Source organism: Hyperolius riggenbachi, chromosome 2 (assembly GCF_040937935.1).
Source record: "Hyperolius riggenbachi isolate aHypRig1 chromosome 2, aHypRig1.pri, whole genome shotgun sequence".
In the NCBI taxonomy this organism is placed as follows: Eukaryota; Metazoa; Chordata; class Amphibia; order Anura; family Hyperoliidae; genus Hyperolius; species Hyperolius riggenbachi.
The window spans coordinates 540,866,473-540,880,080 of record NC_090647.1 but is presented as its reverse complement, the minus strand read 5'-3'; the positions used below and the strand labels follow the sequence as shown (position 1 = coordinate 540,880,080).

The following is a 13,608-nucleotide window of genomic DNA, read 5'->3' as shown; positions in this document are numbered from 1 at the left end:
GGACAGTGCCATCTTTTATGGATACAAATTCCTCTGATCTGCATGTTCTAGATGTTGCAAGAACACTTGGGGCTCGATTCACAAAGCAGTGATAACCCAGTTATCACGCCTAAAAGACTTTAGGCGTGATAACCTTTGCACCACTGAGTTATCACCGATTTGTGCTGCTCTTCGCGCGAAGCTACCGCGCGTACGCGCGTAAGTGCGCGCGCAAAGTCCCATAGGGCTTAATGGGAGCTTCGCGCGAAGCGGGGATGCTGCGCGCGCGCGTGCGCAGTTGCGCGCGCAAAATTTTGCGCGCGAGTTGCTTCTTATCATGCCTAAAGTGAGTTTAGGTGTGATAAGGGGCTTTTCACTAGCGTGCAAACACTTTGCACCGCTTTGTGAATCAAGCCCTTAGAGCCTATGTGAATGTAACAAGGGAGCTTCAGGAAATCAGAACACCTCTTCATAATTCCATCAGGTCTGAGAGCCAGCTAACATCAAACTCAAAAGATCTCTTCATGGCTCAAATAAATCAACAAAGCCTTTTATTAAGGCTAGCCTATTATCGGGGTTTTTTGACCTTGTCCCTCTGGGTGGCATCACAGTGCACTCTTCTCAGCTGTCCCCTGTGCCACCTTCGCTATCCGGGCAAGGATTCACCAGGCTGCCAGCTGGTCCTCTGTCCATACTTTCATTGCCCATTTCAGAGTCAATCCAGCAGCCTCCGCTTCAGTTTAATTTAGAAAGAAAGTTATTTCTGAATCTGTTAAAGCCTTAATTGAAATTATTTTTGGTCAGCAAGTCTTGTCCCACCCTTACTTTTTTCTGCTAGTTAGATCCCATATATATGCTGCCATGGAGGCATATGGAAAACGGAAAATTGTATACTCACCTAACGGTAATTTTCCTTTCCATGTGCATCCATGGCAACATAGGGATTTCCCTCCCTTTCCTTTTGTTGACTTTTTGCTGTTCTCCGGTTGGGCCAGTCAATGAGAATGCTGCTCGCTAGGGGTCACTTTCTTTTATAGCTGAGGTCCTGTTAATTGGTAGGGGTGGGGCTTAACCCATATGTATGCTGCCATGGATGCACATGGAAAGGAAAATTACCGTTAGGTGAGTATACAATTTTCCGTTATACAAAGATGCTGGCCAGCCTCCCTGCTCTCTGTACACTTTAGCAGTTGGATGGAGCAACTGCCATTCACTAAGTGCTTTTAAAAATAAAGAAAACCCTGAGAATCCCCTATGAGAAGATGGGCTAGTCCAAAACCTGTCGGCAATGTCAGATTTCTACTACTTACTGTAAGTGACAGCAACATAGGAGAAAAGTAATATATGGCTTATTTTACTCTTAGAGAAATTTACTTATTTGTATGTGTTTAAAATTTTAATATTTTCGCGACAGTTCCTCTTCAACTTGAAGGTATTTACATCCAAATCTGGTGAACGGTGTAGGAATTACAACAGTTTGCATATGTGCCTCCCACTTCTTAAGGGACCAAAAGTAATGGGACAGAATAATAATCATAAATCAAACTTTTACTTTTTTCTTTTTACTTGGTTGCAAATCCTTTGCAGTCAATTACAGCCTGAAAGAGAACCTGAGGTGGGTTTTCAGAAACCTATTAGCACACAGAGGTTGGTTGTGCATATAATCACCAGCCTCTGTTACTATACAGCGTCCCTCCAGGCCTCCCCTGCTCTCTGCTGATTTGAGGGAAGGGACGCAGGCAGGGAGCGGCGCTATGGAGGAGGTGGGGGAGCGGCGGAGAGTGACTGTGTGAATGTAAACAGCACAGCGATTTTATTTATGGGGACAGCAGAGCGCAGGGGAGGCCTGGAGGGACGCTGTATAGTAACAGAGGCTGGTGATTATATGCACAACCAGCCTCTGTGTGCTAATAGAACCCACCTCGGGTTCTCTTTAAGTCTGGAAGGCCTAGACATCAGCAGACGCTGGGTTTCATCCCTGGTGATGCTCTGCCAGGCCTCTACTGCAACTGTCTTCAATTCCTTCTTGTTCTTGGGGCATTTTCCCTTCAGTTTTGTCTTCAGAAAGTGAAATGCATGCTTAATCCGATTTAGGTCAGGTGATTGACTTGGCCATTGCATAACATTCCACTTCTTTCCTTTCAAAAAATCTTTTAGTAATGTTCTATTTTTCTCCGTTGTACTACACATACAATTCATCATAAGTTTATTTTCACTTTAGGTTTGCTTTAAAATGTGACTGCTGTTGACAATGGTTTGCAACTTCATCCAGGTCATATCACACAGCTTCTAGGGTTGCTTTAAAGTGAACCTGAGGTGGTTCACTAGCGCTACTTTATACTTACCTGGGGCTGTCTCCAGCCCCATAAGTACCGAGGCCTCCCTCACTGTCTTCCTCGGCCCCTCTGTTATGCCGATATGACTCCCGGAAATCCAAGTAGTCGCTGGCTTCTGTGCATGTACGGCTAGGCATGCACCGCTCACATTGCTCCCGTCCCTTGGAGCGTTCTGCACCTGCACAGTAATACTGTGCAGTCGCAGAATGCTCCAGGGGATGAAAGCTTAGTCGAGGCGCGCGAGTGGCTGAGCCGCCCTTGCGCAGAAGCCCTCGACTGGCGGCGACTAACCGGATTACCAGGACTTGTACCGCCAGAACAGAGGGGCTGAAGAGTCGGCGAGTGAGGCCGCGGTCCTCATGGGGCTGGAGGAAGGCCCAGGTAAGTATAATAAATTAAAATAAAGTAAAATAAATTAGCGCTAGTGTACCATCTCTGGTTCACTTTAAGGCGAGTGAATGAATGGCTGTGCGATTGTAGTCAGATGCACAAATCCCCACACCTGCAGCAAGAACTTCCGTATAATTAATCCAGGCTTCATTTGCTGCATCACTCGTGCTCTGCAACTCGGAAGACCCCACAGTAAATCAGGCCCATTCCACCAGCAGCCATTCACACTTAAGGCATTCATGTCACTTACTTTTTTCTGATAGAAGCCAGGATTGCAAAAAGGATCAGGAAAGATGATATTACACCAGCTGCACTTAGCACCCAATATCTGTACACAGCAGGCTCTGTGGTTGTTCCTGGGGTTGTATCTGTTAGAAAAAGGCAGATTCCTGACATGAAATGCAGCAAGAAACTCTCGTTTAGTCTAAACACAGCTCAATGGCGGCCACATGCAATCATGCTTCAAGGACCACTATCACGAAAATAGTGTTATCTTTGATAAGGTGTGCTATTTGTCATAGCACAGTTTAGTGAATCAACCCCATTGTGTGATATCTGCATGGTAACATGAAACTCTGTTGCTATTCATGTTACCGCTCACAGTACAGAAATCCTTCCCTTGCATTCAAATGTAACGCACCTAGGAACACTTTATCACATGATTACCTATCAGTTTGTGTTGGAGCCACCAATGTCGCGCTTAAACGGACCCCTGCTGACCATGCTGTAGCGTGTGCCGCGTATGGATTTCAAAATTAGTGGCTTCCGGTAACGCACAGTACCTTGTTGCCATTCATTTGCAGCATCGGTGTAACATGTATGATAGCGCTTAGTTCAGTATGTGTTATTACAATGGACCCCAATACACCAATGTGAATGGGCTCATGTTGGGACCACTGCGGCACCTTCCTCCGTGATTACACCTTATATTCTAACGCACCACAAAGTGCATAGTATCAATGCGCACTAAAAATAGATTTTGGAGGGAACTGAACTTTCCAGCTGATCATACCTCTGCTGTGCTCCTGTGCTATGCAAATCCAATTCTGAGCTCAGAGAGAATTGTAACTGAAAACTCAGCAGAAAGTATAGTAAGCCTTGGCTGGAACAGACAGATGTCACACAGAGAGACGATGGGACTGAAGCTAGTAAGTGTCTGGAGTGAACAATAGAGCAATACTGAAGCGAAGCTGAGCAAAGGCTGTGGATCCCATTGAGCCACCTGGTATGCTCTCCGGGGCCCTCAGTCCACCACTAAGCCCCCCCCCCCCTCACACACACCCATTGACATTATTCAATCAATTGGTCGAGTAAGCCTTTGGGAGTCCTCTTGCAGCCTCAGCAGTACTTGCCTCTCCAAGTAAACGAGGGGGTCCATATTGCGCACGTGCAAATCTGGGCTCACGGATGAGCAGTCTTTGAAACTGTGGGACGCAAGTGCTGTTGAACCCTACCGAAGGCACAGAATTTCAACAGGGGACAGCAGTGGATAGAGGGCACGGAGAGGGGATCAGATCTAGAGCCGCCCTTTTCCATAAATGGAGTACATAACTTTTTTCAGCTTCGCTTGTGTTTAGTCCCATGGTCTCAAATGGTGCATGAATCACATGACTCGGGCCCTCGCCTCCAGCATGCCAAGTTACCCACCTTTATACGCTTCTATCACGCCTTCCTTCTCTATGTCCGCAGCAGCTGTAGCCGAATCTATTGTGAGAAATCGGAAAATATTCCAAGAAGATTGCAGAAATCACAATTTCAGATGTTGGAGTCGGAGTCGGGGCAATTTTGGGCATTCGGAGTCGTTGATTTCATAACCTGAGGAGTTGGATGATTTTTGTACAAAATTCACAGCCCTGTTAAGTTTTAGACTAAGGAGTCGGAGTCGAGGAGTCGGAGCCATTTTGGGTACCCGGAGTTGGATTCGGAGTCGTGCTTTCATAAACTAAGGGGTCTAAGTCGGAAGATTTTTGTACCGACTCCACAGCCCTAGTTAAAATGGCTCATGTGTATGAGTTGCCCTAAACAATGTATCCTTGCGAGGGGCATATTTATAAAATACCCTGTTTATAACAGTGGTGGTCAGCTGATATAATTATATTATAGGGGATTGCATTTTGCAGAACTGACACTTTGCGATTCGAAAATCATTCATTTTGGGTTATAGAGCAGCGCTTATGCTGATCGCCACTTTACAGACCTGTGCCACTCTGAAAGTGGAGGATGCCATTAGCAACACCACCACATATGGGAATCCTAAAAGGTGCTATCTGATTTAAAAAATGAGTGAATACCCATATCTTTGTAAACTGGCCCATAAATGTATTGGATTGTATCTGATAAGTCATGATAATAAAGGCTTTTCTCTTTAAAGCAAGTCTGAAGTGAAAAAAAATTATGAGGTAGTGAATTGTATGTGTACTACAGCTAAGAAGTAAAACATTAGTAGCGCAGAAAAGTCTCATATGGTTTTCCAGTACAGGTAGAGTTAAAAAAAAAAAAACTTCAGTTATCTATGCAAGAGAGCTTCTCTGAGCTAGTTGGTATATGACCCAACTTGGGTCAAATACAGTCCTGTTTTCTGAAGAACTTAAAAAGTCAAGAAACAGTGAAAGACAGCTTGAGATAAGGTTTTACTGCAGGAAAGTTCAAAGGGCCATTCTCTCTGCTTTGTTTTACAGTTTAACCACTTGCTGTCCCTATGAAGTGAAAATTAGCTTAGATAACACTGTTTATCTCTGACCTGATAGCATCACTACAGAGTTTTAAAATAATGACAGCAAACCCCTCTCCTCCTCCCGAGGAATTCAATGGCAGAGCTAATTAATAAACAAGTGTAAAATACACATTCCGGGAGCAGACAGTAGCAGATTGTATACATTACTTAATTGTTACATCTAATATATTATCAAAACAAACTGTTTAAATAAACAGGAGGGATAGACATAAAATGTGTGGGTTTAATGTACAATAGAACTGTTTGCATTAAAGCTATTATGTATGAAAGTGCATAAATTGTGTATTTTTTCCTTATTTTCCTTTTAAAATGCATTGAAAATAAGGTAATTACTAATAACAAATATCAGCCACAAAAAGCCTTATTTGACCTGAAAAAACAAACAAACAATATATAGATCATTTAGTTGTGATAGTTATTGATGAAGTTATTGCCAAAGTAATCAGTGGTTAAAAGACAGAGTGTGGTTTCTAAACTGGAGGGCTGTGGAGTCGGTACAAAAATCCTCCGACTCCTCAGGTTAGAATTCCACCGACTCCAACTTCCTCTAATTTGTATATGACAATCTTGTTGATTGAAAGTAAGTAACATAAAATGCATCTCTTAACCATTTCAGCCCGCGGGGATTTTTCGCCTTATGCATCAGAGCAATTTTCACCTCCCATTCATTCGCTAATAACTTTATCACTACTTATCACAATTTATTGATCTATATCTTGATTTTTCCGCCACTAATTAGGCTTTCTGTGGGTGGTACATTTTGCTAAGAGCCACTTTACCGTAAATGCATTTTAACAAGATTAATAAGAAAAAAATGGAAAAAATTCATTATTTCTCAATTTTCGGCCATTATAGCTTTAAAATAATCCATGCTACCATAATTAAAAAACCTATGTATTTTATTTGCCCGTATGTCTCGATTATTATACCATTTAAATTTTGTCCCTATCACAATGTATGGCGCCAATATTTTATTTGTAAATAAAGGTGCATCGTTTCCGTTTTGCGTCCATCACTATTTACAAGCTTATAATTTTAAAAATGTTTGTAGTATACCCCCTTCAAATGCATATTTTAAAAGTTCAGACCCTTAGGTAACTATTTATGTCTTTTTTTTTTTTTTTCTAATTGTAATTTTTTTTTTTTTACTATTAAAACTTTTATTTGGGTAATATTTTGGTGTGGGACATAAACTGTTAATTTTTAATGTTGTTAGCTGTGTAAATAGTAATGTAAAAAATGTGTAGCTGTAGTTTTACTATTTGGCCACAAGATGGCCACCTTCGTTTTTTGTTTCCCTCCTTGTACTTCTCTCTAAGCGGAAGTACAAGGGGGATGCGGAAATCTCTCCGGGCAGAAGAGCCGGAGCCTCACAGGTGAGCGCTTCGGTTTTTCTGCGGGGGAAAGGGATCGGTGATCAGGAACCATGTTCCCTTTCACTGATCCCAGGGCTACCGGGCGGCACAGCGGGGATGCGGGGGCGCGCCCGCGATCGCGGGAGAGAGCGCGCCCAAGCGCGGGAGCGCTGCAGAGCTGCCGCCCGGACGTGAGCTTCACGTCCGGGCGGCGGAAATGGTTAACTGCCAACGCTTAGGAATTTTAAAAGACAACTGAAGAGTGATATGGACAACTCCGAGAGTGATATGGAGACTGCCATATTTATTCCGTTTTAAACAATACCAGTTACCTGGCTATCCAGCTGATCTTCTGCCTCTAATACTTTTAGGCCTCTTTCACAGTGCGACGTTAAAGTCACTCGTTAGAAAATGTTTCAACACAGACTAACGCACAGCAATACTAAGTCTGTGCGACATTCACAGTGCACACATTGCGTTTGTATGTACCGTGTAGCGTTATTAGAAAGTGCTGCATGCTGTGCGTTTAGCAATGAATGTGCTGCGTTATTTGTGTTGCACATGCTCAGTAATGTTTTTTTTTTATGTAAGGCATGCTTCGTTTTCGTTCTATCGCTGTGCCACGAAAACGGCGCACCAAGAGACGCATAAAGAAAATGGCCAAGTTAAAGTCTATATGCATTGCGTTAGGGCCGCGTTGTGCGACCTTAACGTCACACTGAAACGCAACGTCTTACTGTGAAAGAGGCCTTAGTCATAGACTTAGGCCTCGTTCACATCATACGCACTTTCGTGCGCATTTGGAAGAGAGTGTGATGTGGAAACATGCAAGAACAGCAGAACGGTATAGACAGCCCTTCTGCGGTTCACATCAAATGCGCTGCACAGCAGTTCAATGTACTATGATGCCCTTGCATACTGCTACATACATTCTGCCCGAGAGAGAGAGGGAGGGGGATGAGGAGAGAGGGAGGGGGAGGAGGAGAGAGAGAGGGAGGGAGAGAGAGAGAGAGATTTAAGTGGGATAAAACTGACAAAATTCAATAAAATGTGTTTTCCTACTTTTATTACCCATTTAGTTATCATATTTGCTTTTGTGCACAAGTAACATTGTCTGTTTACAAAATTACAAGTTCCCAAAGTACCCTAAAAGCTGCCTTTGCATTTTATTGCATAGCTGTTGTATTTCTATATTAAAACATATCTAGTGATCACTTCTCAGCTCATTTTCAGCACAGCTAGGAATGCATCTGAAAAAGAAAAGATAATGCTATTACTGAAGCAATGAGCTTAAAGAGAATCTGTATTGTTAACATCGCACAAAAGTAAACATACCAGTGTGTTAGGAGACATCTCCTGTTCCCCTCTGTCACAATTTTGCCGCTCCTCGCCGCATTAAAAGTAGTCAAAAACAGTTTTAACCACTTCACCACTGAGGGGTTTTACCCCTTGAGCACCAGAGCAATTTTCACCTTTCAGCGCTCCTTCCATTCATTTGTCTATAACTTTATCATTACTTATCGCAATGAAATGAACTATATCTTGTTTTTCCGCCACCAATTAGGCTTTCTTTAGGTGGGACATTATGCCAAGAATTATTTTATTCTAAATGTGTTTTAATGGGGAAATAGAAAAAATGTGGGAAAAAAATTATTTTTCAGTTTTCGGCCATTATAGTTTTTAAATAATGCATGCTACTGTAATTAAAACCCATGAAATGTATTTGCCCATTTGTCCCGGTTATAAAACCGTTTAAATTATGTCCCTATCACAATGTTTGGCGCCAATATTTTATTTGGAAATAAAGGTGCATTTTTTTCAGTTTTGCGTCCATCCCTAATTGCAAGCCCATAGTTTAAAGAGTAACAGTGTTATACCCTCTTGACAAATATTTAAAAAGTTCAGTCCCTAAGGTAACTATTTATGTATTTTTTTAATTGTAAATTTTTTATTTTTTTTTGAATTACAAAAAAAAATTGGGGAGTGTGGGAGGTAATGAGTTAATTTTTTGTGTAACACTAATTTATTTCTATGTAAAAATGCTTAGGGTGTAGTTTTACTATTTGGCCACAAGATGGCAACAGTAACTTTTTGTTTATTGCGACCTGCGAGCGTCCTTCCGGACGCTCGCAGGAAGTACTAGGAGGCTGTGAGAGTTTGTTTTTTTTCACAATGATCGCGCTGCCCATCGGAGAGCAGCGGATCATTGCGGGGCTTAGCTCAACGAACAGAAATGGATTTTCCCGTTCATTGATCTCCGGGCGAGCGGGCGGCGGCGTGTTTACTAGCGCGGGGAGCGGTGGGAGCGCGGAAAGTACAGATTTCTCCATCCCTGGGGGTTAGAGGATGGAAAAAGGGACGGAGAAATTCGTACGGGCGGGGGTAAAGTGGTTAAAAAGTTTGTTTGTAAACAAACAAAATGGCCACCAAAACAGGAAGTAGGTTGATGTACAGTATGTCCACACATAGAAAATACATCCATACTCAAGCAGGCTGTACATAGCTTTCCTTTTGAATCTCAAGAGATCATTTGTGTTTCTTTCCCCCTGCAGCTCTCATCCACTGAAGAGTTACAGGCTGATTGTTTCTTCCTGCAGACAGCTCTGCCAGTGTCTGCAATTCCTCAGTATATGACTCATCATTTCACAACAGAGGATTTATCCAGCTTGTAAAAGATAAGAGAGCAGAGAAAAGCTGGCTTATGTAAATAACACACACACTCACGGGAGTGTGCATAAAGGGGACCTGGAGGGGGGCGTGCATCACAGATTCACAACACTGAAGAGTTGGTAGCCTTCTAGACACAGGGCGACAAGTCCAACAGGTAAAGATAAGCTGATTTATTACAGAGACTCTGATAGTAGAAAGTGCTGCAGTAAGCCAGAGCACATTAGAATAGGTTTAGGAACTTGTAGGATGGTAGAAAACAGGATGAAATTTTTGTTACAGAGTCATAACACTGAAGAACACATTGCTGTTTTTAAAGAGAGTCTGAAGCGAGAATAAATCTCGCTTCAGACCTCATAAAGAGCAGGGGCATGTGTGCCCCTGCTAAACCGCCGCTATTCCGCGGCTTAACGGGGGTCCCTGATCCCCCAAATCCCCTCGGTGCAGCGGGGGAGCGCTTCCTGGTTGGGGGGGGGCTAACCACCGCAGCCCTGCCCCACGCGCGTCTGTCAGCGAGTATCTCCGCCTCTCCCCCGCCCCTCTCAGTCTTCCTTCACTGAGAGGGGCGGGGAGAGGCGGCGATACGCCGCTGATAGACGCGACTGGAGGCAGGGCTGCGGCGGTTAGCCCTGCCTCCAGGAGCGACCAAGTCTGCGACCAAGTGTTGCAGTGGGGGGTTTGGGGGTGAAGGGACCCCCGTTTAGCGGCGCGATAGCGGCGGTTTAGCAGGGGCACACGTGCCCCTGCTAACTTTGAGCTCTGAAGCGAGATTTATTCTTGCTTCAGAGTCTCTTTAACTGTTTGAATGCTGTTCTGCTGCAATTCTTTTTTTGTAGTGGCAAATTTTATGCCAGGGGCGTAACAATAGACCCTACAAGGGATGCAGCCGCAGGTGGGCCCAGAAGCCACAGGGGGGCCTGTCATGAGAGATTGATAACTAAGGGCAAGGAGAGAAAAACGTTCTACTCTCTTCACAATTGTTCTAATGACTGCATCTGCTCAGCCACTGATAAGGAATCATACAAAGTTTGGTAGACAAAGATTTGTAGATAGTCCCTATTCAGTGTGCAGCAGGCTCTTCTGCACAGTGCCCAGCCCCCAGCCTCTCTACCTCTTCCCAAGTGCTGTGTACTGTAGTTATGCTGGAGAAGTCTGCAGAGCCTGTTCTGCTCCATCAGAGATGGACAGAGTGAGTGTAATAAGTTAAGCCTGGGAGCACACTCGTCTGTCAGTTATCTGCACACCCTGTGTGTCTGTATGTGTTAAAACATGCATGTTTTGTCACAGAAGCTAATGTAATGGAAAGAGAAAATGCGTGCAGTGCTTCACTGCTGTCTGTTTTTATCCACATGGGGAAAACACATTCAAATGTGCACTAGCCAACTGAATAACATTGGTTCTCAGTTTACCTGTGCAGACAGGGAGGGTGAGGGGGGCCCATCCAAAGTTTAGTTACGCCCCTGTTTTATGCTGTAAATCTTTTAGAGCAAAGAAATTTGGAGTTTCATACCACTTTAAGTACAGTACATCTCAAACTTCTTATGTTGATTTTCCAATAGGAAGTGATACAGTTCCAGTTTATGCAGGTATACATACTGTGAATGAAGTTGCAGTTTATCTTGTGCTCAGCAGATAGTGAAGATGCAGAGAGATGCAGGGTGCTGGTCACGGTGATCACATCTCTGGTCTTGTTTTCTTTGTCTTCCCGGCTGATGGGATCCCCTTCATTCTGCCACATAATGCTGAGCTTATCTTTCCCGGAAGCTTGGCATTGAACAACAATCGTCTCATCCGCCCTTTTCCTGGGAATACTCGGACTTTCTGTAACAAAATCATTAACCAGAGGAGGTCAAGGAGATGCCAATACTTCAGGCTTGCATGCAATTTTATGCAATTGAATGCATAATTGGAACTGGGCCAATTAATTTCCCAGGAAGTGCATTCAATTGGCGTAATCCCAAACTGCATACAATACCGCCGCACCGAGGTACTCTTCCTGCCGCTTCCCCACAAGGACTATGCAAGTCTATGGAGTAGGGCTGAATGATTTTTGGTTTAAAACCAAAAATCGCAATCAAGGCAATGATGATCTTGGTAGTAAGCTGTGCAGAGGCGCCAAAAGGATAAAAGTATGCTAAAAGGTTTAAAATGTTCGGGTGGCGGTGGTGGACCGGTCACTCCAACAAAGGACACGAAATTGTCACTTAAGGGTAAGACAATTTAATAAAATACTCCACAAACAATTTGCAACGCGTTTCACGGGCACGATCCCGCTTCATCAGGCAATAGACAAACGGAGTATCACTATAAAATGACAGAGATAACAGCATGTCAAATGGACTACAATGTACACATGATTGCACAAAAAATCGTGGTGCATGATTAATCTAAATGGTGCGTTATTTTGTAATATTGTAGTAAACAAACAATTGGCGTAAGTAACATAATTGATAAGGTAGAGAGGAGTAACAGGGTGAAGAGGAAATTTAGTATGTTTAGTAAACATATTTAACCAAAGTGGTGGGGTGAAAGGTAATTTCAGTGTTATAGGGTAGTGTACTATAGTGCATATATGATAAACATGGTATATAGGAGGAGACATTGGTGGTCGGTACTGTTGGCTCGATCTTGGTTGTATCAGGATAAGTTTTAAGGTAATGATGAGGTGGTGGAGTAAAAGAAGAAGTGGTATACACTTGTAGTGCGAACAACGGTTAAGGGGGAAGGTAGTTGTGGGATTGTAAGCATGTGGAAACATTGCTACATTAAGGTAACCAGAAGAATATAGTCTAAACAGTGTTATAAATAGGCTTACCGGCTAGACGTCCAATACACGCTTGGCACCTCTGTACTGTTGTGCCAGCGTGTGACTTGTTATGTAGCTGCAGCGTGTGTAGTTCCGGGGTAGCGCAGGGTGATAGTAATTGTCCAATGAGAATGTGTGGGAGGCGGAGATGAGTTGAGGGAAGTGGCTGCGTGCCAATAGATCGCCGCGTTAGGGGTACGTAGTGTAGTGGGCGGAGCCAATGTACAGGAGGCAGACGGCCCGCAGCGGCTCTGGCGCTCCTATATACTAGTGACGTGGCGGTGTGGGTGGTGGAGAGACTTCCGCGCGATATGCGCATGTGCAAGGGTGGGGAAAGGGTGTGTGTGCGCCATGTTTGTTGTGGGCAACAAAGGCCCCGCCGAACTCATCCCTTCCTTCCTAGACTACCTCAACCACAACCCCGCAGGTTTGCAATTCACTTCCCACCATGACCAAGTTTCAATTGAATTCCTGGACCTTATCCTCTACACCGATTTACATCACATCAAAACCAAAACTTTTTTCAAACCGGTAGATGCCAACAACTATATCCACTACCACAGCTTCCACCACCGCCCTTGGACCAAAAATACCCCTTACAACCAATACAAAAGAATATACCGCAACTGTACAGACGTTCAACAGTACAACATCCAATCTAAAATCCTTACAGCAAAGTTCACCGATCGAAAATACCCTAAAAAACTGTTAAAAGACGCACAACTCAAGGCAAAAACCCATTACCCACCCCCACCCCCATCTAATAAACAGTCAAACGACTTACCCAGGTTCATCACTAAATTTTGTTCCCAACACCAATCTATCCGTAACATTCTAAACCACAGATGGGAGATTCTTCTCCAAGACCCCCACTTACGGTCCATCATACCTAAAAAACCCGCCATAACCTACAGACGCGCTCCCAACCTCCGGGGTCTCCTAGCCCCCAGCAAATTACGCCTACCACCTCCAATTAACACACATTCTCCGACGACACATACATCAGGGAGTGCTCCATGCCACCACAAAAAATGCCTAGCCTGCCAGTTCGTCAACAGCACCACATCATTCTCCTCTCCCATTACTAGCACAGAATACCAAATAAAAGACACCATCACCTGCGCATCAAAATATATCATTTACGTTATATCTTGCCCCTGTCAGCTACAGTATGTGGGCAGAACCACCCAACTAGCCAGAAATAGAGTGGGACAACACAAAAGGAATATATTGAATAGATACCCCTTACACAGTGTTTCACGCCACTTTGCCACCCACCACAACAACAATCCCCAACTATTCCGTATCACTTATATAGAATCCATTCCGCACAACCGCTCC

At 43.8% G+C, this 13,608-nt stretch overlaps 1 protein-coding gene across 1 annotated transcript in view; it reads right to left on the bottom strand.

Moving 5' to 3' along the window:
• Positions 1 to 8,012: 8,012 nt before the first annotated feature.
• The window catches only part of LOC137545281 (nectin-1-like), a 44,338-nt gene continuing 38,742 nt past the window's right edge, over positions 8,013 to 13,608 (bottom strand). The window contains exons 4-5 of the mRNA XM_068266394.1: positions 11,058 to 11,282; positions 8,013 to 8,044 (exon numbers count right to left, since the gene is read on the bottom strand). Of these exons, the coding sequence (XP_068122495.1) occupies positions 8,013 to 8,044; positions 11,058 to 11,282 (257 nt within the window). The remainder of the gene's footprint in view (positions 8,045 to 11,057; positions 11,283 to 13,608) is intronic.